At 37.3% G+C, this 27,051-nt stretch overlaps 3 protein-coding genes across 5 annotated transcripts; all 3 read right to left on the bottom strand.

The window, feature by feature from the left end:
• Positions 1-1,133: 1,133 nt before the first annotated feature.
• LOC149402227 (BTB/POZ domain-containing protein At1g50280-like) lies at positions 1,134-7,571 on the bottom strand. The gene is made up of 4 exons (XM_089608786.1): positions 7,401-7,571; positions 6,590-7,301; positions 5,640-6,064; positions 1,134-1,779 (listed from the first exon to the last, which is right to left on the bottom strand). The coding sequence occupies exons 1-4, from the start codon at positions 7,461-7,463 to the stop codon at positions 1,357-1,359; spliced, it is 1,623 nt and encodes a 540-aa protein (XP_089464912.1). The 5' UTR covers positions 7,464-7,571; the 3' UTR covers positions 1,134-1,356.
• A 2,941-nt stretch (positions 7,572-10,512) lies between these two features.
• LOC149402226 (uncharacterized) lies at positions 10,513-11,418 on the bottom strand. The gene is made up of 2 exons (XM_089608276.1): positions 11,285-11,418; positions 10,513-10,996 (listed from the first exon to the last, which is right to left on the bottom strand). Exons 1-2 carry the CDS (start codon positions 11,416-11,418, stop codon positions 10,513-10,515), a joined length of 618 nt encoding a protein of 205 aa, XP_089464402.1.
• Positions 11,419-18,693: 7,275 nt separating this feature from the next.
• Positions 18,694-26,651, bottom strand: PRP40C (pre-mRNA-processing protein 40C). 3 transcript variants are annotated; one of them, XM_089609133.1, is made up of 14 exons: positions 26,567-26,651; positions 25,618-26,142; positions 24,835-24,995; positions 24,530-24,567; positions 24,322-24,400; positions 23,224-23,697; positions 22,917-23,000; positions 21,911-22,051; positions 21,695-21,801; positions 20,829-20,952; positions 20,336-20,479; positions 19,831-19,977; positions 19,465-19,596; positions 18,694-19,143 (listed from the first exon to the last, which is right to left on the bottom strand). In XM_089609133.1, exons 2-14 carry the CDS (start codon positions 26,027-26,029, stop codon positions 18,850-18,852), a joined length of 2,337 nt encoding a protein of 778 aa, XP_089465259.1. In that variant the 5' UTR covers positions 26,030-26,142; positions 26,567-26,651; the 3' UTR covers positions 18,694-18,849. The 3 variants fall into 3 exon arrangements, with proteins under 3 accessions (XP_089465259.1, XP_089465260.1, XP_089465261.1); XM_089609134.1 differs by having other exon boundaries at positions 19,465-19,587; XM_089609135.1 differs by having other exon boundaries at positions 24,835-24,983.
• Between the last annotated feature and the right edge of the window lie 400 nt (positions 26,652-27,051).

Below are 27,051 nucleotides of genomic sequence, written 5' to 3'. Positions count from 1 at the left end.
AAGAATGAAAGAACGTTTCAACTTTTTATTAATGAATAAGCAATTACAAGCAAGAGTCTTTGTGAGACTTTATTACATCAAATGTACAAAATAAAGACTACAACTCTTCTTGTGGGCACCATTGACAACATACCGTACTAACTTAACTATGGGAAAATATTATTAGAGTTTTTAATTTGCTCGCTTTGAGTGTTTTAAAAGAGGATTCAAGGTGTGACCCATGTTACCCGTAGGATAAATCTCTTAGTGAGTCAATGGAAGATTGACTTCCATTGACTAATCACATAGATAAATGCATGGGTTGTTAGCGAGTTACGTTTGAACATAACATGAATAACCCGAATCTACATATTCGATAATAGTAACCGAAGCCTTAATCTTGATAATAGTAGCCGAAGCCTTTAAAGAAAATCGTTACTTTACGAGATGCGATAAATCATGCTGATTTGAAAATTTAATAAAGAAATAAGAGGGAAATTTTCCTCTTCTTTTAGCACCAAAAATATAATGACGCGAGTGTAGACGCTACTACTCGCGTCTAAAAGAATTAAACTACCTAGGCGCGCAAAACCCACATATAGATTCTAGGTTTTAATTAATCAAATCAGTTATATTTTTTAGAGATCAAATCGAAATCCGAGTTTGTTCTCCGCCGCTCCGTCGCGTGTCTTTGGTTTGTCTATCTCACTCCCTCTGTTTCGCTCTCTCGCATTCTCTCTATTTTGATCTCTCTCTCTCTCTCTCTCATTCCCTCACTCACTCTCTCTCTCTCTCTCTCTCTCTCTCTCTCTCTCTCTCTCTCTCTCTCTCTCACCCAGGTCGCTGAAGAGCTTAGAACACCGCTGTCAACGAGTCCTAACACTGCCTCCTTATCTCTCTTTTCGTCGCCGTCGCCTAGAACACCGAGATCCTTCGTCGTCGACGAGTTCTCGTCTCGCTCGTCATCCAAATCTTCACCGCTACTCCTTGCTCAGTTCGCTTTCTGTCTCATCTAAAGCCTATTTTTTTTCCTAATGAACATAAGTGCTCATTAGCCTCTCCAGTGATGGACCGAATTCCATTCAACACAAACTCGGCTCTACACATAGTATGTCAACATCGGTACGTCAAAAATTTTATTCCAAACAGCCATAACTCAAAATATATTATGTTTCTCTCCCCAAGATTTAATTTACTTGCGTACATACAGAGTTCTGTAACTATTTGAGTACAATACAACAATTCATGACAAAAACGACCTTTGAGTCATTATATCCACCGATGTTTAATATATTTTTATGCGTCAATAGAAGCATTGATTCTCTTACAAGCAATAATTTATGTCATGTATCAGTAAGGAAAAAAATTACAAATAAATTAACAAAGTCTATACAAAGCTTTGGAACGGGTAGGCGTGCCAAAATCTGTGTAGCTATCCATTCTTGACATCTGACCTTTCATATCTCTACTAACTTTATCCAATTCAATGACTCGTCTTCGCATCCTTTGCAAGTTCATCTTCACATCTTGGCTTTGCTCAACATAGCTCTTATTATTATCAAATCTAGTACACACAACCATCTTTGGACCAATTTTTCTTGGACCCGGTTTCCGCAGATCTTCTACGTAGAATTGTTTTGTAGGTGCTTCTGATTGCTGCGACATGAGAGCTTTCATTGCTATTCTAGGTGGTATTTTTGGATTCTTTGCGAGCTCTTTGCACGTCTCAAGGCTTAGCTTTGTGTAGTTCATGCATCTACATAATGTCGATCTTTGCTCGGGGGAGAGACTAGGGTGAGACTGTACATGAACAAGTTTAGAGCCTTATCATTAGGGAAAATCGCAAAGTGTAAACAAACAATTTTAGTATAATTAAGGTGACCTGTTCTCAATTTCAAGAAGATGAAGAGACAACAGAGTTTATAAGCTCATACTTCTCTTTTGAGATGTGATCCAATGGTAATATGATATTTGAGCCCATAAAATGCAAACACATATCATAACAAATATATAATTCGGCCAAGACGTGTGAACTGTCTTCTTAAAAAGGCGAGCTAAACGTCAAAATGATGACATGACGTAGGAAAGTATAAGACCAGGATTACTCCTCAAATATAATTAGTTTTAAGAGAAAAAATCATGATACTTGACTTATCAGAAACTTTCATTTATATTCTATTCTTAATTGTTGAAACATGCATTATAGAACATTTAAATATCATAATACTCTGCCTTCAAAAAAAAAATTCATAATATCCTTATTCTTTCTATTGGCAAGAGTTTATAAGATAAAAAATTATTCCGAAGCCAATAATAATAGAGAAGAAAAAATAAATTAAAAAATATATTATAATGAGGATGAAATCACTTAGATTATTTTAGTCGTTGAAAGAAAAGAATGAGGTAATATTTTTTTCTTAAAAAGTAGGCATGTACATCGGGTTGGGTTATTCGGGTTTGTACATTTCATGAACCCGACCCGAAATCTTCGGTTTGTCATTTTTATAACCCAACCCAAACCATTTATGTTACTGAAACCAAACCAACCCGAACCGATATAAATCGAACCAAACCAACCCGATTAATATCGGTTCGGGTTGGTTTGGTTCGATTTATTTGGGGTGGTTTAAGTCGGGTTGTTCGGGTTAATTTGACACAACAAAGGTACAAAATAAAATCGTTGAATCAAATTCATAAAAAAAAACATGCAAATAAATTATGTCTCATTTCAAATTTAACACTTCATAAAAATCTAGACGTCATGAAAAATCTGTAAAGTAATAAAAAAAATGAGTTGTTGAAACTAATATATATAAGTCTTTATGATCATATTGAATCTACTTATATTATCTATTTGTCAACTGTTGTGAGCATAAAGATACACCTACAAAATAATTAATTAATTTAAAATTGCATTTATATTCTTATTTTAAAACCATAAAGCATATGGTGCATTTTTTTTTTATTTTACCTTGATAATATTTTTCATTTTTTTAGAGAAATTTTTTTTATTTAACGGGATCGGGTTGGTTTGGTTCAACCCAATCTCATGACGATCAAAAACCAAACCAACCCGAAACACTTGCGGGTTGGGTTGGTTTCAACAAAAAAAAATTCGGGTTGTAATGGGGCTGGTTAGAAAAGAGTATGGTTTGGTTTGGATGATCGGGTTGTTTGGTTTGTCGGTTCTCATGAACACCCTTATTAAAAAGTAAAAACATAAAAAAGATAGTTTTACAATTGTTGTAATGTAATAACTAAATGAGTATTTTGATATAATGTAAAATTTATAAAAATGAGTGTTATCATGCTAACTCTGTTAAATTATGGCGTATTATTGATATTTTCCCTATTTCTCCCATATATTTTGAAGGAAATATTACATAACTTTGAAATGGATAAATAAATTTTTTTTTATGTCACATTTAAAATCATTGTTGGAATACCTCACGAGCTAAATATCTTAAAAAAATATATATATTCTTAATAGTATACTTAATACCTACTACAACCTAAAGCTTTATATGTTTTCTCAAATATTATCTTCACTAAATTGTTGTTGGTGAGTCCTGAAAAAAATACTCTTTATTTTAAGGCAAAGACAGAGGTTTAAGTAAGGACCATAATAAAAAGGAAGTTATGGAAATGAGATAACACAACTAATTTATGTGAATATCTTAGTTTCTATTCCTATTTGGAGAATACATTATTTTATTCTTATGTATCCATAGGTAATATATTGGTTTTGAATGAGATAAAATAAGAATCTGATTCAATATATTTCTTATATATCCACAGGTACTATATTAGATTTCAGAAGATTTATGTCCCGCTTTCCACAATAAATCGTGCCTATATCATGTCATGGCTTTTGAAAGAGAATTATGTAGTCGCGACAACCTAAAGAGAGTTGTATAGTTGCCTTCGACTATATATATATATATATATATATATATATATATATATATATATGTTTCTAATCATTGAATTATATTATATACATTCATAATTAAATTAAGGGTTATTAAGTTATATAGCCACACGGATATAGTGAATTGAGATATAGCCCACCTTTGGTTAATTTCTTGTAAATAGTCAAGTAAACTTATTAACAGATTAATAAAAGACTTATTTAACATAGTCAAACATATATTTTAGGTAGTTAATAGGTTGTCACGTATGCAAGTTGGCTATTTACAAAGCATTTACCAAAGATTGGCTAATTTATAATTCTTATAGTTTAGGTGGCTTACGTAGCCAATTTTTTGTTAAATTAATAATATTAAAAAAATAATCTTACAATATATTCATAACGTCACTAATAAAGACAATATCGTACAACTATTTAGATTAGTGGCACTTATTACGGTTGTCTTTTAGTGGGAGTACAATTCATTAAATTTCATAATGAAATATTCATTTATATTTATTAATTAGTTTGTATAATTTCAAAAAAAAAAAACTCTAAACTTAATTTAATTTACATCTTTTATATCTAGTTGCTTTAATTTATATTATTTACAAATCATTTTAAATTTATCTTAAATGTATAAAATAAATAAATAAATAAATGATTGAAAATAAAGACACAATTTTAATATATGTGGTCTAAAAAATAATAAATATAAAATTGTTACAATAATATAAAATTGTTACAATAATATAAAATTTTGGTGTTTAAATAAAGTGTAGAGTAGGAGATAATATATTATGTCATTTGAAAAAAAAAAAAAACAATCTATTTGGAAAATATAAGATACTACATTTTAACATTTTAGAAGTTATGAAAAAAAATAAAGGGATATGTATGTAAGTAAATAAAACAAAGACAGGATGCTCTAAATTTCATAGATTCTAATTTATCATTCGTACATTGATAGGCTGGCTGGTTTTTCAAGTCAGAGAATAAGTATTTGATTACCCGGCACCGACAATGCGAATAAAATCCAAAACAAACTCATGTGTCCTACCTATATTCCTCCAAAAGACACCGAGTCACAACACACTATAAGAAATCAAATGGTTTTGATTAAATTTCGCACTAAGAATTCTCCTTGTACATTGGTTTGGCAATTGTAAACAAGCTGACACGTATTACATACGTTCATCGATTTCTCTCTCTCTCCCTCTCGTTGCCCTTTCTAGAAGGGTAAATAGATATGGAGAATCTTTTGGACAACACAACAGCGTCACGGGAAAGCGCATTGACATACACACGAAGTGTATGTCTGTATAGCTATATACATCAGATTATTTTATATCTTATCCTTTGGTGTTGCATGGTTCAAAACTCTTTGTTTCAGGAAAAAAAAAATGGTTTTCTTGGATTTTCCCGCAAATAATGCAAACTAAAAATAGATAAATAATAATAATAAAAAAAAGAATCTTTGTTTTGGAAAATGGGCTTTTAGTGGATTTTCCTTTTAATAATGCAAACTTAGAAGAAAAAAAATACATATTGGAAAAACGATAAAGCCACAATACCTTGAACTCTTATTTGTTTTGTTTTCATTTCATCATTTGCAAAACTTCCAATTTATGGTTTAATTTTAGTCACTCATTTAATTGCGGGCGTAGGCCATTGTATGATGAGATGGATTTACCAATGATTAGGCGATGATAATTACGAATTTTGATTATTAATTGAGAAATATATTCACCTGGAGATAGATGTCAACGGCTCTATAAACCCCATCAAAGCAGTCTCTAGCTGAATCCGGTACACTCTCTGCAACCTCAAGAAATGTAGACGTGTTTAGGGCTTGATCAGGCGATATCTCACACAAATACATGTCAATCAATCTTCCCACTTTCTTCAGCTTCTGTAGGGACACACAACTAGTATGATCGGTGTTAAGCATAAACACTCTCGCCAATCTGATCACAAGATTCACGTCATAAACACCACCATTAATGTTGCTATTAATGTTGTTGGTATTAGAAATTAAAAGGTCATCCAAGTTTGACTCGTCGAGAACTTCGCCGATAAGCTTCTCTAAGCCGAGCCTCGAGTCGTTGCTTATCCCGAAACCGGTTAGAAGTCTTAGCGCCCAAAAGAGTGATCTGCAAGACAATGACCCTTTCCCTACAAGCACACAAGGGACAAGAATGTCAAAAAATTATAGTAGGAGACCATAGATCAAATAAGATATTCAGATGAGGGAAATATAATTCCATCCACTAGTAAAGATTAATAAAATAGCTAAGAAAATATTTCTATTTATTTTTTAAAATGGTTAATCCTAAAATATTTTGTTAACTAGCCTAATTTTCTATTTTTTTTAATTAATTACACTATTTTGATTATAAAAAATTCTGTTAATTACCTCTAGCCAAATACTTTTTGTTCGCAGAACCAAATAATCTCGATTAAGATTAACAAGAGTTAAACTTAACTTTATCTTTTCTAGCGAGGAATTTAAAATAAAAAGTTTACGAAGGACCAATTTTTAATTTTATTACATTAATCTAAAATAACTAATAACAGGAAGGATCAGTAATCAATTTTACTATTTAAATGAAAAAAAAATACCAAAATATTATTTTTAGGGGGAGAATTTTATTTTACTGCATGTAAGATAACTGAAATTAATAAATTTGAGGTACATGCCTGAAGATAAAACCCCGCTAACCGCCGTTTCAACTAACCGCTCAAACTCAGCTCTCGAATATTTATTAGCTCTTCTCCGAGAGCTCGCGACTTTAAGGTAGTGGAGTGAGAACCTTGTGAGGGCTAAATTGTAATTATCATAACTGATGTGGTTGTTGTAGACCCGTGAATGGCTGATTATTTTATCGACGATCTTCGGGGACAAAACGGTCAAATCGTCGAACCACCACGACTTGTTCGACGAGCCCGGCGACGATGACGACGAAAACGACGAGAGAGCGACCCGTGTCGGGTCCGAACTCTGGGCGATCTTGGCACAGAGAGCGGAAACAAGCTTCTCCAACAGCAGACCGTTAGACTCCACGTGGCGAAACAACATGGACTCGGAGCTTTTTAAGCAGCAAAGCACTTCTTTGAAGGACCAATGACAAAACGTTTCTTGATCTAAGAAAGTCTCTGTCTTTTGCGAAAGAGAAGACATTCCTAGGAAGATCGCAGAGCAATGGAGAAGAGAAACGTTCGAGGGCGTGATTGTAATTTCACCATCGGCGCTGTTGTTGTGGATATATCTCGAGACCATCTCAAAACCTTCAGGGCCGCCAGGGAAATCGTCAAGCTCTATCACTATGCTCGTCGTTATCTTATTCTGGGCTCTTTTCCTTTCTTGCTTCACAATCTTCCTCAGCTTCTCTGACTTAGTACACAGTACCTTCTGAAAAATTAAAATTAATTTGAATTCGAATGATGACGAAAGATATGAGCAGGACATGAGTAAGGGAAATTGATCAGATGATACCAAATATCAACTTACCTCATTTAGAAAGAATGTCTCTTGACCATTAATGTGGATTTGCACATTGCAGAGATTTGACATTTTTTTTTTCTTTGATAATAAGAGAGACCTGTTATTTGCTGAAGTAAGATATAATAAAAACAAGGAAAAGAGAAAAACGAGAGTTTGGAGAGTGTACGACAAATCTTGATGATTGTATGTATTCGAAAAATATATGGGCCGCTTTTATTTTTGTTTTCAAATAAGAACGCGCTTTTAAACTCATACATGAGTTTATTAATTATTATTTTTCAAACATCAAGACAAACACGAAAATAGTGAGACTGAGCATAGTCAATTTGCCTATTGTTATTGTGAGTAGGATGGCAATTTACATACATTGAGTTTATTTTAGGGTCAAGCGGCTAAATGGCCAAATAGAACTTAAGGATTTGCAAAATAGCCAAAGTTTATCAAGTATAAGCAAAATAGCCAAGCTGCGATTATTAATCCAGGCAGGATTAAATTTAATCCACACAAAATATCGGGATTAAATTTAATCCAGGCAGGATTAATTTAGTCCAGGGATGAGAGTAATGGCTATTTTGGTTAACCTAATGAAACTATGGCTATTTTGCAAAAGTCATAGTTTGAATTGGCTAGTTCATGCCATTTTTCCTTTATTTTAATTATTATTTTTCAAACAAGACAAACACGAAAATAGTGAGACTGAGCATAGTCAATTTGCCTATTGTTATTGTGAGTAGGATGGCAATTTACTCATGCCTACTTATCATGAATAGAGTCTTATCCGAATAAATGAGTTATATATGATACTGATATTACTCATTAAAAATTATATAAGCATGAATAGAGTATGGGTTTTAAGTGTCTTACTCATCACACTACTCATACCCTATACGTTTGAAATTATTACTATATTTATGAATTCTAACAAATTTCAGTGCACATATCTATTAATTTAAGTATCCTTTTTAGATTTGTTTGTTTTTTATTAACAAATTTACTATTAAATAAGTAAAAAAAAAAACAAAAAACAAAAAACAAAACAAAAAAAACAAAAAAACTCGTGGGTTACCATGTACCATCTAGAGTGTTACCCAGACCTAAACTCAATAAAAATAAATGGGTATGGTTTTACAAAAAAATAAATAAAATAAAATAAAATAAATAAAAAATAAAAATAAAAATAAAAATAAAAATTGTGAGTAGGATATGATTTTGCAAGATCCTACCCAAACTCTATCAATTGTAATCTTTAATTGTGAGCCGTGAATACATAGATGGTTAATCAACAACATGATTTCAACGTAGGATTAAAAAATGGAAGTTAATTAGTTATTATTCATAGGTGGTTTGGTTTTATGAAAATGTTGTTTGTTGTCAATTAAAAAACCGAAGAAATTCTAAGGAAATAATCATAAAATATTGTTCTAAATAGAAAAGACCATGTTACTCATACAATTTGCATAGTCTAAACAAAAAGCTCGGATACCCCGAAAACTATATAAATCCAGAAGGAATCACCCATTTATAAGGTAAAAATAAACCCTACCGAACATAATTTTGAAGACAAGAGAAAGTAGTAGGTCAAAGACTAGTCAAATATAGAACACGTGACCATAAATAAAACTAAAGTACGTAAAACACGCACCTTGACGCTTATTCCGAGCATACGAGAATATAACAATACACTACACGTTTGGGGCTGTTATGCAAAAAATGACAGGACGTGGGTCTGATTAACCAACGTACAGGCGAAGCAACTAGAAGAGGGATGTGCACAATTTCACACTCAAACTCGATCAGAAAGTTTCATACATCGTTCAACACCCTAAATTACATTTTCTCTTTTTATTATATTCGTCTGTATTTAGAGATAATACTGCCTACAAATTCTAAGTGCTTGAGATTAATTGCTCGGTAACTTTTATTCCTCGCATGATAATTACTGTAACATTTTTGTCTAGCAACACGCTGACTAAAGTTTTATAAATTTACTAAAAAAAATATTGTTCAATTAAATTCTACAATAAATTAATTTCATTGCTAAATTACAAAAGATTACTAAATCATGGAATAAGATAAAGTGTTCAAATAAAAAAATTTTGTTAAAAAAATTACCTAAATTTTCATAGAGCTTTTCTATACATATAATCAACAATCATGAAAAATAAAAATACAAAAACACATTTTAAAAGATCATAATACTAAGTGATAGCTAGTTTGGTCTAGTGGAAGTCGTGAGATCCCTCCCACCGACAAAAAAAGTCATTAAAAAAAAAACCGTAGCACTAACTATTATGGAAAGACTTTTTTTATACCACAAATTATATGTATTCAACTTACACAAGACAATTTTTTTTTATATAAAAGTTATCAGAATGTTAATTTTCAATTATCAATATTAACGATTAACGATTAACGAGAGAGAGAGAGAGAGAGAGAGAGAGAGAGAGAGAGAGAGAGTTACAAACGACATATCACAAAATTTTATAGACATTACTAATCTAAGAGAGGAATAAGCCTATAAAATGAGACACTCTGTTTCTGCATATAGGGACAAGAAAGATACTAATTGATGTTGAATGTTTGCAATAGACATTTGAATTTTATTAAATTTTAATATTTTGAATTAATGACATTTTTAGTCCCTGGACTATGTAGTGTGTAACAACTTGGTCCTTCGGCGAAAAAAGTTGTAGCATCGATACCTGGTGAATGTGAGAAAATCACGATTGATCCTTCTGTCAAATTTTCCGTCTATTTAGACAGAAATGTGCTGACGTGGCAGGGTAGTTACCATTTTGCCCATGTTTTAATGGTTTTCCTCTTCTTTTTATATGTTTTCCCTCTTTCTAATTGTTTGGTTTAGTCATTAACGTGTTTGAATTGAACCAGACACACTGTGCCATTTTCATGGAGATCTAAAGTCTAAACAATGAGATCATATTCGAAATCAAAACTCAGAACAACCTGGAATTATATATCTCAAACAAGAATAAAAATATCCTCAAGCTTAAAATCAAACTCAGATCATCCAATTGTATATGATCTCCAATTCGATGATAAACTCTATAATTCAGAAACTAAATTTCCCTAAAAAAAAAAAAAGTTTAAGAAACTGGAATCAGTATTTCCCTCTCAAAGAATGCCACTTCAATTTCAGTTGAAACCACAAGGGAGGAGATCCGAGGACGCCTCTGTTCAGCCTCGGATCGAAAACATCGAAGTTTGCTTTCCTCAGCCCGTCCAGCGCCGCCTGCGCCGCCACCGCCGGCAACAAAACCGGGCGAGCCTCCGCCGGAACCGTCGGAGCCAAATCTCTTGCCCTCCTCAGGTGATCTCCAGCCACCGAGGCCATCTCGAACACAGCGTCGGAGAGACTTTCCCGACGATCGTTCAGACTCGGACCTAACCCTAACCCTAGGCCGTGCTTCTCGGCGACCTCGAGAGGGAGATAGAATCGCTCTCGGCCCCGGCTCGCGTGGTAAGGAATAGATCGGAGGAGAAGGAGGAGCGAGCTCGCTTTTCCGATGTGCGACGCGGCGTGGTCCGCGGGGGCAGAGGCGATTCCGACGGCCTGGAGAGCGAATCGTTGTCTTCTTCCACAACTTTCTCAAGCTTCTTGTATGCATACAAGGGAAGTTTTGACCCTATAATCCAAACACATCACAGCAACAAAGTTTAGATCTTCATGATTAGCTAGAACATGAACACAAAATACAAACTCCTCACCGAAATCAGACACAATAAATCAAAACCACAAACTTTGTTCATGGTTTCAAATTCTTCAAGTATTTTCATATCAGCTCAATAATTTATTATAACTCACAATAAACAACAAAATCACAAATCCCTAACCCTAACTCCTCAAAACGCATACCAAACAACAAAATTACCAAAAAAAATTAGTACCTGGAAGACAACAGGTCTTGAAGCAATTCCGGCCACAACCTCCGACTTTCGGCTCGTCGGAGTCGTCCTTCTGGTAGTTCGACACGACGGTCGGAACTCGCTTGATTCTAAGCATCATCTTATCGGTTGTTATAACACGACCTCTTGAACGGAGAAGGAAAGGAGGCGAGGAAGGAGAAGGGAAAGAGAGAAGAAACAGTGAGTGGATTGTAGATCGGAGAAGGAAGAGAAATCAAGAGTCGCCGAGGCCGCCGCCGGCGAGAAAGAGGAGGTCGGAGGGAGAACCGCCTTCGGAGGGAAGAGCGCCGCGGCCGCCGTGAGGGGAGGGGATACAGGTCAAGACTACTGAGCCTTTGCGACGGAGAATTGACCGGACATGAATCGGAAGAGACCGCGAATCTCCGTGTATAGCCGTGATGTCCACAACTTGACTCTCCTGGGCTTTACCCCCAAATTTAATCAACAAAAACACTTTGGATTCGATTGGATTGGATTTTGAGAGATAAAAGGTCGGAGCTTTAGGGCTTTTTGCAGGGATTGGTTTTGGGGACTTGTTGATTATTTCTGGTTGAATGAGATTAGGGATTTCTTTGGAGTGTGTTCGCCGGGGAACCTCGTCCGGTCCTCTGTTAGCGACGTCCTGGAAGTGAATTTAGTGAGAGGTGCGAATGAAGATATTTGGGCTAAGCCCAGGACAGTCCGCTCCGGAAAAAAAAAAGAGGAGACGTGGAAATTACTTAACTACCCTAGTCGATCAAGCCACGTCAGCACATTTCTGTCTAAATAGACGAAAAATTTGACAGAAGGATCAATCGTGATTTTCTCACATTCACCAGGTATCGATGCTACAGCTTTTTTCGCCGAAGGACCAAGTTGTTACACACGACATAGTCCAGGGACTAAAAATGTCATTAATTCTAATATTTTATAGTGAAGTTTATTTTTATGGTTCGTTCAGGAAAAATATAAATAATTAGTGCAATCAGATTGTTTAAGATTTGTTTTTCATAACCGTGACTCGAATATCCCTTATTTTTTATTCAATTCCTGGAGAAACTCTAACCTAGAAATAATGTCGTCTTGTATATGCTTAATTTGTATTTTTTTTATATATCCTCTTTTTCTATTACTACGAAATCAATAAGTTCGTAGTTATAGAAGAAACAAAGAACATTTTATTGGAGGTAAATAAACATATATATAGATGATTATATATCATTGATAGAGAGTCACCCACGAAGAGATAAAAATATATCGTCAGATGTTGGTGACAGGTTCTGGCAAGGTCAGGAATCCATGCCTTCAATATTTTTGTACTTTTGTTGATTTTAATCTGTGTATTTTGGTGCATGATCTTACTACTCTTCCCTTGTCATGTGGTAGAAATTTTGATGTTTTCTCTGGTTAGCCTTGTAGATTAATCATGGAAGTTGCATTATTGATTGGGTGACATGTGATTAGTGGGACCCACGGACTAATAGAATCGAGTGAATGTAAATAAAACTTTAATAGTTAGTGGGACCCACGGACTAATAGAATCGAGCGAGTGGAAATAAAACTTTAGTACTAGCTGTTTGGTTACGGGAAAAGAAACTAAAGAACATGTAGGGGAATTATTTATCCTTTACCGGAAAGAAGATGATCATCAAGCGGTTTTTCAAGCCATTTTTAATTAGGTAATGAGTTGCTTCATTCTATCTAAGACTCTCGTCAAGGACATACACTGTATTGCGGCAGACTTTGGTAGGATAAAATCAGGAAAAAAAAAAAGAAAAAAAAAACTCATCGGAGAAATTGGGATATACTTTGTTGCCGCAAAGAAGAGGGTGGGTTGGATTTCCAAGTTCTCGAAATTTTTAATCAAGTTTTATTGGTGAAGAGTGTGTGAAGAATTCTGAGGTTCTTTTCTTCTTTGGCGGCCCGAGTGATAAAAGCTAGCTATTTTCATAACTCGAATATTCTCAAAACGGGCAACATGAATTATGTCTCGAGCATTTGGTGAGGGCTTATGTGGGCCATGTGATCATCATTAAAGGCTCGAGATGGTGTATTGGATCCGAAGCTTCGGTGGATGCCTGAATGGGTCGGTGGCTTCCGAAGACAGCCGGCTTCTTGGTTTGGGACCTCTCTCGAATTCTGGTAGGTACGATTTGTTGTCGGTCGTTTTAAAAAAAAACCCAAAACATTAAATTCAGCGGGACTTGTGTCGAATTCTAATTCCTAAACCCCAGTAGACCTAGCCACTAAAAAGTCCATCAAGACCCAAAGAGAGCCAAAAGCCCGTCTAAAACGGGCTCAAGTCCAAGCTCAAGCTCATCCACGAAGCGAAGCACACAAGCGCACGGCCCGCGAAGGGCTTGGCGCGCCGCGCCAGTTCGTCGAGGACTGCTCCTCGCGCGCTCCTCCGAAAACACACACCGTCTATCACATGGCGCGGCGGGCCAGCACCTAAACGCGCGCACAGCCTCATGCGCCCGCGCAAGCCAAATCGTGCCGCACGCTCCATGCCAAACGACCAGAAGCTCTTTCTCAGCCTCCTAAACACTATAAATAGCCCTTCTTCATAGAGGGCAAGGTACAAAGAATTCTCTCTGAACACACACACTCTCATTCTCTCAAGATTACTCGATTCTAGAGATCTGAAACGCTGTTGAGGACTCTCCGCACTCCGTTTCCTCTGTCGAGTCTTTAATCTTCCAAAATATTCACTAATAAATATTAGCTCCCACCTCATATAGCAATCAGATTATGTCGAGCGTTAGAACGCGCACCAGAGACAATGCCTATGTGCCCCTCCAAGCTTAATTTATCTCCTTCTTACTCTCAGATATTTGCAACGAACGAAGAACTCTTTTTAGCTAGAGGAGCGACAACTTGTGACTTTCAAGTTTCTCCCAGTTAGCTCAGATGCGGCCACTTGATCTGGCCTTGAGTCGAACCTCCCGAAGCATTAAAAAATATTGTTCATTTTTGTGTGACAATAATTTGGCGCTAGAAATAAGGGACTTCCTGACTTAAACGGCCCGAAATCTCTTCCAATCATCTTTTTCTGTTCTTATGAAAACTCGATCTTCTCAGACTTGAGAAAAGATTAGCAATCAACAACCTGTGCATTCTGAGGGCGTTCGAAACGTCGATAACACAGCTAAAGGTTCAAAATATTTCTTCACCTCCTGATAATCGGGACGACCGCATTTAGGAGATAGAGTATGATATTCGTTGACTAAAGGCGATAAACGCTAGGTTCCGTAGCCGGCTGGCTGTAAAACGACCTATGCACGATACGAGAATCCCCAACGGAGAACCCGAAAATCTCAATGAGGAAGGTCGTGACAACGATCCCGACTACGAAGGCCTCGAAGATTTTGAGGATATCGAGACTTCTCACACAAAAGATGGGGGACTCCCCACCGTGAAAGAAGCCGATTGTTGCGAATTTTCTCGCACACGCAAGTGCACGTGGTCGCAATAGTAATAAATCGTAAGAACGAGTCGATCCCACGAGGACTAGCTAAATTGAAGATTCAAGATTCACAAGTTTGAATGAGAACCCAAAAATAATGATAGAAAGTTTGTCACAAAATTATCTAGCAAGTAAATAAAATAAACAACAAAACTAAAGAACGGTTTTACAATTATGAAGACGGGGGACTATGGTTTCACGAGTTCAATCTACGGTTCGGATTCACGGAAATTACGCACGATTATTGTTGTTCATATATTACTACTCGTACTCACGCTAATCGTATCACTAAATCTCTCTCGAGCATCTAGCAACCTAAACTCAATGCCGGAGTTTTATCTCTCGATCCCAACTCCTAAAAAGCACGGCAAGCATTCACAACAAGAGTACACACGAGTCTAAAACAGCCTAGCTATCTCTAGCCTAGGAATGTATTTTAGTAATCCAAAACAAAAGCACAACAACCTAATCTTTCTCAAGCATTAGATCGAACACATATCATGCATAAGGTAGCTAATCTCATACAAGGCATTAAACATGGAATTGAACTAAGCAACATGACAAGAACAACAACAATAAAATCAATCTATTTAGGAATCCATAACCGTCAAGAACTCGCTACACCATAGCCCTATGGAGGCTTAGTTCATGGTGATACAAAGAACAAAGCAAACATAAATCAAGAACAATGAAACCAACATAATCTTCATAAATAAATGGAGTTCAAGAGATAGAGGAAGAGGATAAAACTATGGTGGTGATGGCTGGACGAATTCCGGCGAGATGGCACTCCGACCTCCTTCTTCTCCAAAGCAAAACCAAGAAACTCTAAGAAAACATGAAGAGAAAAGAAAATTACTCTCTCTCAAAGATGAGAGATCATCCTCAAACCCTAGCATTTGTGTTTTTAAGGCTGAATGGGGTTATTTTCGGAGCCATCTGGACCTTTCATTTTGATCCAATGGCCAAAATTCGCTCAGAAACGCAACATTGGAAAAAGCTGATTTTTGGACCGCGCGGCGCGCCCTTTTGTCTGCGCGGCGTGCAGACCATTTTTTCGGCTTCGCGCGGTCCGCACGTACGACTCTGGAGGCGAAAACGGCGAAATTTTCGTCCGCGCGCCGCGCGCTTCCCGGTTCACTGCACACCGTTTTTTAAACGGTCGTAACTCCTAGCTCCGATGTCCGATTTATGCAAATAAACATGCGTTGGAAAGCTAAGAGGGAGCTCTATCCAATTCTGGAAGTGGATCATCCAGAATCATCATTTAAAAATCCCAAAATCCTGCCGAAGAGGACGTCGTTCCTTGTTTCGCTCCAAGTTGTCCAAATGTGTATGAATCTCCTTGAAATTGTTCGGAATCGTCACATGATGCGCTAATAACCTCCTCAAGACCCAATTGACCTTTTAAACCTGAAAATCACTCACAAACATACAAAAGCTATCAAAAACACTTGAGGACTCGTTAGTTTTTAGTCCGGGAAATAGGAGTTTTACGCGTAATAAACGCACCTATCACCGATCCATCAAATCTTTTGCCAAAGACAAGGAACGCACTGGCGGTTTCCTGAGAAGGAAACTCTCTAGCCGGTCCTAGGCGAAGCTCGCGCCTTCGTGCAACGAACCAAGACGTTAGGGATCACATCACCTCCTAGCGCACTGCGTGTGGCAAACCTGAGAGAACAACTAAGTTCTCAACCTAATGCTCCTCCTTCGGCTCTTACTAACGAGAATCACCGCACGGACTAAGGGTCAAACAAAGGCGACAAGTTTCTCCTTTCGAGCAAGGGGTTACTCTGACCACCGGCCTCAATATCGTCGCGATGATCCACAATCTCTGAAAAAAGTTCGTGACCTCCGAGAATACGGCATAGGTGGAAGCGGAGCCTACGAGATCATCGAGGAAACTTCCTTGCCTTCCATGGCCCAAATACTTTCCGAGATCTGCAAGGACCTAGATGGCGATGCAAGGTGTTACTCATGCGGCCATGTGCCAAGACTTTTCTCTCACACTTGCAGGACCTGGTTTCGAGTGGTTCAAAAGCTTGAGACCAGGTAGCATCCTATCATTCAAAGACCTGAAGGAAACGTTCCTGACATGCTTTTCTACATCTATGATCCAAAAGAAGAAAAGAGAATGACAAATCTCTTGGAAGATATTTCGGCCGATTCACTAAAGAATCGTATAAGGTTGATCGATTCAACGACAGTAACACGATAGCCGCAATCATTGAAGGCTTTCGCACTGGTGACTTTTTAAAGTCCGTCGTCGGTCATGTCCCTTCCACCATGACCGAGTTAATGACTCGAGCACAGAATTTCATGGGAGTCGAAGACTACCTTGACGGTCGAAAGAGCAACAACCAAGGCTCCCGCCACCGAGTCAAACCTGGCCAAGAGCAAGGCGACTCCCGAAAAAGACTAAACAAGGGAGGTCAGACCATGGCCGGCACCAAGCCCGGGCCATAATATGCTACATCCAAGGGGTCGACGACAACACTGCCAGAAAAATGGTTAATACGATCTTCCATCTGGAAGACAGTTACCCATGCTACCTGAAAGATGCAAGGAAGTCGGGGAGCTCGACCCTCGCGATGAAACCGAGAGGCTCAAAGTCTTCTGACGATCTCCCTCTAGTCATCCTCGACGAATCGAAACCTGACCAGGTTGTGAAGATTGGCAACCAGCTTTCGCTCACAATCAAGAATCAACTTACTGCCTTCCTCCGGGACTTCAAGGACGTGTTTGCATGGAATCATGCCGACATGCCTAGAATTGACCTTGAGGTCATAGTGCACCGGTTGAATGACTACCGCTCGCTGCTCTCTTCGTCCACCATCGGTGCAGACCACCAGACCACCGTGCTCTCTCCTTCGTGCAAGACCACAGATCTGCGCGACCACCTAGATCCACCATAATCGCCTCATTTTCCTCCGCCGTAAATCGGAGACCACGAGAGACCGCCAAAATCGCCTATTTATTTTGGTTTATTTTCGTTTATTTTGTTGTACATATTTTATTACACGCTATATGAATTTATTCCATAACTTACGGACGATTCACAAGTACCGCAAAAATCGCCTATTTATTTTCGTTTATTTTGTTGTACACTTTATTACACGTTATATGAATTTGTTCCATCATATTTTTATTTTCTATTTCGTAGGTCAATTACTTTATCTGATTTGATGGATTTGATTTTCATTGACTTTCTCTTTCAATGCACACGAATATATCTACCACACAAGGGTATATTCGATATTTCATTGTCGTAAATTTCAATAAATTGCTAGATTACAAAATTTACCAAACGTGAACAAAATCTTAAAAACCACGTTTCAAAATGGCTACATTGCTAGTTTACCCTAATAATAATAATAATAATAATAGACAAAAAGAGAGAAAATCATTAAATGTTATTGTGGAAGGTCCTAAACCCGAATTCCGATTAGCAGCTGAAGAAGCCAAATCGGATCCCACTAGAACCCCGTTGTCCTGTTAAATTAGTTCACAAATGTCCAACGCTCGAAACTTGCTCGAGTGTTTATGGAAGGCGGTAGATCTAAATGGAAACTAAAATCTTGGCGTTCAGCCTTGGCAAGAGCCGAGCCATAGTGACGTGTCAACCTGAGTCAGCCTTGGTGTACAGGCTCGTGTTCAAACAGGCCATCAGATTCGCACCATACAGCATGTATATAGGCTGACCCTCATACACATCCACCTCTTCTTTTCCGGCCCTTTTTTTCCATATGAAATCGGTGTAGAAAAGAGATGAAAGAAAGGGAATTTGGTTGGGGTTTGGTGGGCATTTTTTTAGTAATTGATTAGAACCACTGGTCATAGATTAGGTTTTGTAGATTCTGCACTGATATAGTTGAAATTTGGGTGAAAAACTATGCTCTCAACACATATAGAACAAAACTGGGGAAATGAGTTAAAAACTACTAGATACCATATTTCAAGATTCATGAACTTATACAAGCCTTAAAAAGGAAAATATATCAAGACAATGGAAAACAAGTGAAAACCAAAGGTCTGGTTGGTATCTCTAAACAACACTAGTTTCATCTTTGTTAGTGTGCTCCTCTATCCCGAGGGCAACCACGAGGAATTCACGGCACTTCTTTTTCTCGGGTTCGACTTTTTATCTTCCGTGGAGCCGGCTTCTGACTTTTGCTTCCTCAGCATATCGTCAGCATATCTGCGCCACAGCATTTCCCTATCTTTTCTTGGCATTTTGTTGTATCGGAGATCGGGTTTTAGGAGCTTCTTCGCAGTTGACCAAGAATTGAGGGCTGTTTTCCCGTCGTCTGTTTCTTGAGAAGCCACACTAGAAGTCAAAACTTCCACCAACAGAGCTTTGAACTCACGTGCACATCGCTGAAAATAAAAATAAAAAAACAAAAAAAATCCGGATAATATAGAATAAGTATGAGGTTGAGTTTCACGAGTGCAAAGCTTGCAAGTGCTTGAACAGGGCTAATTTTGTCCCTCAAAAAAATAATGACAAGAAATTGATCTTTAAAATATTATGAGGCGTGAGCGTGACAAGAGGGAACTCAATATTCATGACAATCATAGGCAATTAACGAACTAAATTGCATATTATTGAGAATTGGAATCAAGAAAATCACATCAACCCATTTATCGGAAAATAAACAAAAAAAAACAATGCGAGCTAAATGTTGTGGTGACACTTACATCATGTAGCATCTTTATATGTTCCCGGAAGAGCTTTTCCATTTCAGAAGATTCGAGATCGTTGTTCGATGCACGGCCTTGCGGATCCTTCTCCAGTTTAGCCTTTGATTCTGTCCACGATGCCTGAATGCACTAATCCGCTTCAGCATATAAATTATGTATGTACACATACCATTAACTTTTAAGCAGCTTCACTACCCTTGTTAAATCACTCTTGGCTTTCTTTTTTTTTTTTTTTTTTTTGGAACTACACACGCCCCAAATACGAGGTTCAGAGTCAGACTCAGCCATTCCTTTCTCACGTGAATTCTTCTTTGGTCAATCGCATTTCATATTATACTTTTTAAGGCTGAATTTGCAAGGTACCTGAGGGTCTTTGATGGATTCCACTAGTAGAGCTTGAAAAGACGAAACTGCCTCCTTCCTTCGCACTTTATTTCGCACTCTCTCCATTTCTTGTTCTTCTCTTTCTTTCCTCTTCCGTAATTCCCGCTCCCTCTCCTTTAGCTTATCCTGAAAGTTAGTTCCAGGCAAAGCTACAAAATCAGTCACCTTTTAATAATTGAGCTACATGAATGAAGGGACATTGACGCTCCTAAAAATACTCAAAATATCTGTAAGGAAGTCAAAGATACTCAGCAAATCCCCAAATATCCTTCATATTTATGAAAAAATTTACAAATATCCAAAAAAACGATGTATATTTCTACAAATATTGGTAATATGAAGAACAAAATGGAGAATAAAAGTTAACCCGTATAAGCACTGTTCAAACTGATTTTGAAAGAATAACCATTGGATATATATTTCAAGAATGTTAAAGAGACAACGAGGATGTGAAAATTTTCTTAGTGCTGTAGAAGAGACATACCAGCTCATCTCTTTTAGCTTTTGCTTCCTTTTCCACTTCATCCTCTGCAGCCCGTAAATCAGATAGATACTCATTAAATAAGGCGTCCCGGTCTTCATGAGAAACAGATTTGTATCTTGGGTCATCTCTGAAACCATCCTTCACCTATAAAACAAAACCCACAAATGAATGTAAAGGATAAAAATATAACTATCAATCGGATTTTGTTTTATTTGTGGGTCACATGATATAGTTGAATGTAAAAGGAATCGTAGCGACATTGTATAAATCCATAATAGAAAGTAGCATCGATATCAGCAGCTTGGTTCCATAAAGCATAGAATAATTATCTCATGCCAAGCAACTAAATTCTTCTAGAAAATAGCAGTCAAACTATTAACGTAATGCTTCTTCGCACATAAAGAGAATAAAAATTTAGAAAACTACATAACCCGGCACAAAACAAGATATCAGGAAATGACCATCAACATAACCGATATTAGAAATGACCCACCCTTGACCAGCGTGAATTGACTGTTATATCTCCTTTTTCTCGAAGCATAGATTTAAAACTGGTTGCGACAGCATCACGAATTGCTTGAGCTTTTTCTTCGGCGGCCTTTTTCAAAGGACGGATCCTGAGAAAAGACAGAGAATATAAGTTAAACCACCATAGTAGGAAAAGTGAAATACAAACAGCATTTTACCACACACATGCAAAAGAAACACAGGGCCAAAAGGACACACCCAAATTGAATCCGAGAATCTGGTCACTAGACTAGTACTTGCCGACTCATGTTGCTTTCAATGGTTATCAACAGAAATCAGTCTGTCTTGGGAAATGTCCAATATAAATATGATAAGAACGTACGTAGAGAACATTACTCAGCAAGCCTGTTACAGGTATTACAGACTACAAGCTAAGATCTACGAGTAATAAGGAAGACAAAGGAAACATTAATTAGCGTTCAGTGTACCAAGATAAGCCATGTTACAACTCTAGAAAATTAAAACACCAGATAAGTTCTATTTTTAAGAAACAACCCGATTTTATAGAGTTAAAGGAATTCAAACACCATATAAGTGATGTACCCTTAGCAGGGAAAAAAGGAGATAACAAACTATATAAAAAATTAAACAATAAGTAAAACAAAAAGAATGAAAGAACCTTATATTATCTTTACTGGGGGGGAAAAAAAAAAAAAAAAAAAAAAAAAAAAAAAAAAAAAGCGTCTTAGTAATAAAATTAAGAGGACCAGATGCTGAATTTGAGTGGAGGTCTATAAATTTTTCATAAAAAATATATAAATTAAAATGCCAAGTTTCTGAAATTAAAAGACAAATCCTATTAGTGAATCAGCTACAAACTCACAACCATACCTCTCATTCAGTAAATTCTCTCGATCCTTGCGGTCAATGGCTAAAAATCTTGGATCCTCACCCCATTTCTTTCTGAAATTTTGATAATCGGCCTTCGGGTTTATGTCCTGAAAATTACAAATTTTAGTCAAACAAACAAGTTTACATCACATAACTCGGTTCCTAAATGCAATAGACAGAGGGAAAAACACTTTAATCCAAGGAAAACAATCAAACCTCAGAGGCTTCATCCAATAACAGCTTGAATCCCTCTATTGCAGCCTTCTGAGCCGCTCTCTTTTCTTTCCGTTCCTCCTCCACACGAGTCTTAACATAGTGCTCGAACAAGGATCGTCTAGTGGAATAACTAGGAATAGCCTACAAAACCAGACCTTTGACCATAAGAAACGTCGCAAATGGAGTATCTACACTGGGAAGGGAAGGGAAGGAAAACAAAGCCCTACAGTTCCATGTATGACATCGCCGCTGTATATGTACACAGTTACCAACAAATTGCTTGATATCATTAAAACTATACAGCATCATGTCTCCTCTACTTCTTCACCGATTTTATTTTATTTCTTAGAAGAAACTAAATTTATTAGATTAAGAGAATATTTCACCAATTTAATGTTAAATTGAGAGTATCACAACATCAAGTGCATAATGCCATCCAACGTTACAGGAGTAGGAATAAAAGCATAAAAAAACTGTTGGCAGGACCTCCGGAATAGTGAACAAACTGCACAAGCTTCTTCCAAAGCATACAGCATTCAGAAATCTTCAGAGACATAGAAACCGATGTGACAATCTTTAAGTTCGTCACATTGCTCTTTGGCTTCACAATGCTTGCAAGGAGTTTTAAAATTTCTCCTCGGCGGACCTCCAGAGAGACTGGAGTAGTGCTTTATAGACCTCCCGGTTATATAAATCTCTTTTGGATATAAATATTTAGGATTTCCTTTGTAATTTTGGTTCCTTTACTGACCGACCTCCCGGTTTGTTGTGGGAGGTTAAGATTTGGTCTGGAGTGCGTTTTGCACTCCCTTTTTGTAAAGTGGCTTTCAGCCTGTTAATATAACCATTCTTGTTTAAAAAAAAAAACATGCGGAACCAAATGTCATACACTATGTCAATTGTCAAGTGACTAATCTCTAACTTAAAACATGTGACAATGCCTGATCTACAATGATAACTAGCAAATTCCTCGAACCTTCACCAAGGAACTTAATTCTTAACAAACCTTAAATCGTGGATCAAAGACAATCTTTGGAAGTTCCTTTTCCCATTTTGAGAATGGAACCACTCCTCGTTCTTTGAGCATCTCCTGCACAAGCATCCATTATCATTATCAGACATAGCCCAAGTTGAATTAAAGTTAAAAGTCTAGGGGACACGAAAGAAACCCACCAAGCTGAAGGATTCAAATTTCCTTCAAAATGAAATATAGGTACACTGCAACAAGCTACGGTCAACAATAACCCAAACTTTGATACACAAAGTAGAAGGGAAAAATATCAATGGAAAACATTAAACACAAGCATAGGTACCTTGAATTGGATAATACACTCTTCCGTTCTGGGCACACTATCTGTGTCCTCCGAATCGGAAGAGGAATCGGTCCCATTCCCATCATCATTAGCGTCTTTGTTCTCGCTCTGCTGGCCCTTCGTTGTTGCGGCCTCGGTTGCCCTAGAACCGTTTGAGTTTGACGTGGTGGTTCCGGACTGAAGGGGGACATGTGGGGAAGAAGCCCCAGCCGAGGGGGTTCCAGATTCCTGCAACTTTTTCTTTATCAAGTCCAGAGCAGAGGATGATCCTTGGCCTTGAGCGTTGGAGGGTCTAAGAGGCATCGCGTCACGACCACCTGTGTTAATCGCGGGGGCGTTTAAACTTACTGGAGTAGATCCTTTTTCACTAACTACATTAGTATCTGGCACTGACATGGGTTCTTCTTTCGATATCTCACTCTCCTGCTTCTTCCTTAGTTCCGTTACCTCGCTCGGGATCTGCCAGCTACTTACCTGATCACAGATTGAGAGAAAAAAAAAATCCATATAATGGTCAACTTCCAACCAAACACATAACCTCTTTCTGAAATTAGTCTTACAAGTGAGAAACTTAATTCCTTTTTATTGACTGTGAAGTTCTAGACATATTTTAGTTTTAGAGGACAGAAAAATTAACACATTCATGTCAGCAGAGTAAAATCGATAATACAAAAGTGAAATTTTAAATATTTTAACAAGTTTTCATGTATAAAGGCTGCAAATTGACAGATCATAAAGAAGAAAACAGTCGACTAGTCCATGAAGGGAAAGTTTAAACAATTATCTTCTGTTTTATTAGGAAGTCTCGTATTCTTCTTTCACTGTGATAATTTGCAAGCTTATTTTAAAAGGAACTTCATATTTCTGATTCAAAAGAATCAGAAGATGAATAAGTGAGTGAATGCCACAAGACCCTTTTGTTTTATGTTTTCCAGAGCAAAACTGAAATTTAGCGCCAGAAGTCCTAGAAATAGATATATTGCATAGCATTTAACTTGGTTTTATTTTCTTCCACAGAAGAGAAACTACTTATATTTTAATAATGAAATCTTACAAAGAATCCATCAAACATTATTATAAACTAAGGTTATATCTAACCTTGGTTTTGTTGTTATAGTAATATTTTTTCCCATCACTTGTGCTGACCAACATCCAATCTGTTCCAGGCAAGTTCACCCTAATCACCGGAAAAAAATGGCGAGTTACAGGCATGAGCACAATATAAAACAACTTATCAATAGCGTATACAATCACTTTCTTTTTAAATGATATAGGCAGGAAAACAATGAATCAGAAGAGCACTTACATGGACACTGGAACTGGCTGCACGGCAACTTTTTCCAGCTGCATCCATGAAACAAGTAGAAAGAAAAATTCATTAAATTTGCACCGAAGAAATGGTAATTACAACTACTACATCTGAAAAACAAGAAACCGACCAATTTTAATCGACTTCAGACCATTCACCAAAAGACACAGCCCGTGATGGAAGTTCAAGTCTTTAAGCAATTACATATACAAGCAAATAGTTTGGGGCCGCTGAAGGACTATGATTAAATTATCACACTACTAGTGGAGCAGCGAACATTAAGAACATCCAGCCATGGTTACCTCGCCTCTAAAATCAGGTGGCTTATCATAAGTTGATTCTCCAGTCAAAGTGTTGTAATAGTACACAATCCCTGTCTCTGTCCTGTGGGCAGTCCATGAATCTGGTTGTTCACTCACAACAACACCAACTTGGGCGTGGGTTCTCTCACCTGCCAAACCCACTAAACATAAGTTAATTGAAAAATCAGACAATATAAAGTTTATAAACATCAATGGCAATGATACTGTCCCTAGTCACATGTTTAGAACCGGGGCGAATGAAAATCTCAAGCAATTTCGCTTGGACTTGTACATAACTTAAGCATGAATTTCATTTTCCTACAAAAACAAAATAGCATCGAAAATCAAAATCCAAGGGAATGCAAATGTGCGCAAGATTTCATTTTCACTATCTCGCACATGCCTGCTTTCTTTCTCTGTCTTAACTCTCAACTTATGTATCCTTAGGAGACCGAAACGGCTCCTATTATTAGTATCAAACCAATAACGGTTCATACAAGCAAAATCTTCTAATCGATAATTAGGCCAAATAAAAAATTTGAATTTAATCTGTGTATTTGTCTCTCTTTTTCTTTTATTCAAAGCTAGACTCTTTACTCGATTTTCAGTCCAAAACAGCGCATTTATAGGCGGAACTTTTTGATTTATCGAATCAAAACAAATTAGAATTCTGAATTCTCACGTAAAAAAAACGAAAAAAAAAAACGTAAAGGATCTACTTCTTTTTGTGCTCTCAATTTTCACACTCAACCTTCCGTCGCCATTTTCATTGCAAACCAATACCTGAGGACAGAGACTCTGCCTTATTCGCAGAGCCGACGCTTCCCGAGGGAGTGACACCTGGAGGGCGAGAGTCGGGCGCTTGCAAGGGCCGTGCCATCAAAGCGGGGACGGAAATATGATGATGATGCTGATTCTGATGGTGTTGCTGATGATACGGCGGACGCATCGGCATCGGAACGGCGCCCATGTGCGGCCAGAGCACCTGGTGGTGGGGACCACCCATGGGAGGGTACGGCGCGCCCATCTGCGGGGGAGCAACACCCGGGCCCGAAGGAAGAGGGACACTTGGCATCCCGTGATTAGCAAAGTTTTGTGGTTGTTGCTGTTGCCGTGGGATTCCCAGGGGACCGGGCCCCGGCGGCCGGACCCACGAAGGTGGCGCGGAGCCCATGTTTGGAGCTGGCGTCGTCATTATTACGAAACTCGAGGAAATACTAAGATAATGTTAGTAATTTTAGAGTTTTGAGAGCGTTGAAACTGCCAAGCCGTTTCGCCACTTTCCGTGCATTTAGGAGATTTGATCACCTACAGCAACAGTTTCTTCAGATTCAGCACTTCGAAATGAAAGCAAATAACTTAATCAGCTACTACAAGTATCGACAGACTACGCACAATAACAATCGTTCTACTAAATAAAATAAAAAAATACACAAATGAGCTCTTCTCGCCCTAAATCGGCGTTTGGCTAAAATCTGGACACGCAACAAATAGTAAAAGCCAAGGATGCGAAAGATTAGGTATTACTGTTAGAGAGACGCCATTAACCGATCGAGGACAGGAAAATGTTCGAGGTTGGCAAATTTGCTATCCAGTCGATTCAATAGAGGAAGAAGAATGAGAAAGGGGACGAACTTAAAATAATAATAAAATAAAATAAAATAAAAAGCATGGCGCGATTAAAAATGGAGAGACAAGGGAGAGAAGTGAGAGGAGCCGATGTTTAACTTACAAGTTAGAGAAGAAGACAATTGCTCGCACTCTGCAGCTTCTACGATTCTATGTGAAAAAGGTGCTCGCGTTATACAAAGCCTGGTTTCTTTATTAGAAAAATATTTAATATATTATGAATTTTATTAAAAAAAAAATGTTAATTTCCGCCAAACTACGATAGAGAAATCAAAATTAGCAAAACAAAAATTTAAGAAGAATTTTGTATCATATTTTACGGACATTCGAGTTATTTAACCCACGCGCGTTGCCGTTAGTTAGTAAACAAAAAAAAACAAAAAAAACAAAAAAAACAAAAAAAAGAGAGAGAGTAATATTATTTAAAAATGGTTAAAAGCTTATAATAATAATAATAATAAATATGTCAATATTACAAATGATAATACCACTACTACACACAACAAAAACAAAAAAGTTAATTTTTTTTAACGGCGTTCAGCAAAAAAAGCACAGTTAAAAGCTAATTCAGTTAACTTTGAAAGATTA

Source organism: Urtica dioica, chromosome 3 (assembly GCF_054948205.1).
Source record: "Urtica dioica subsp. dioica isolate 48M chromosome 3, U.dioica_male_clone48M_v1_H2, whole genome shotgun sequence".
NCBI lineage: Eukaryota > Viridiplantae > Streptophyta > Magnoliopsida > Rosales > Urticaceae > Urtica > Urtica dioica.
This window is presented reverse-complemented; position numbering and strand designations above follow the sequence as displayed.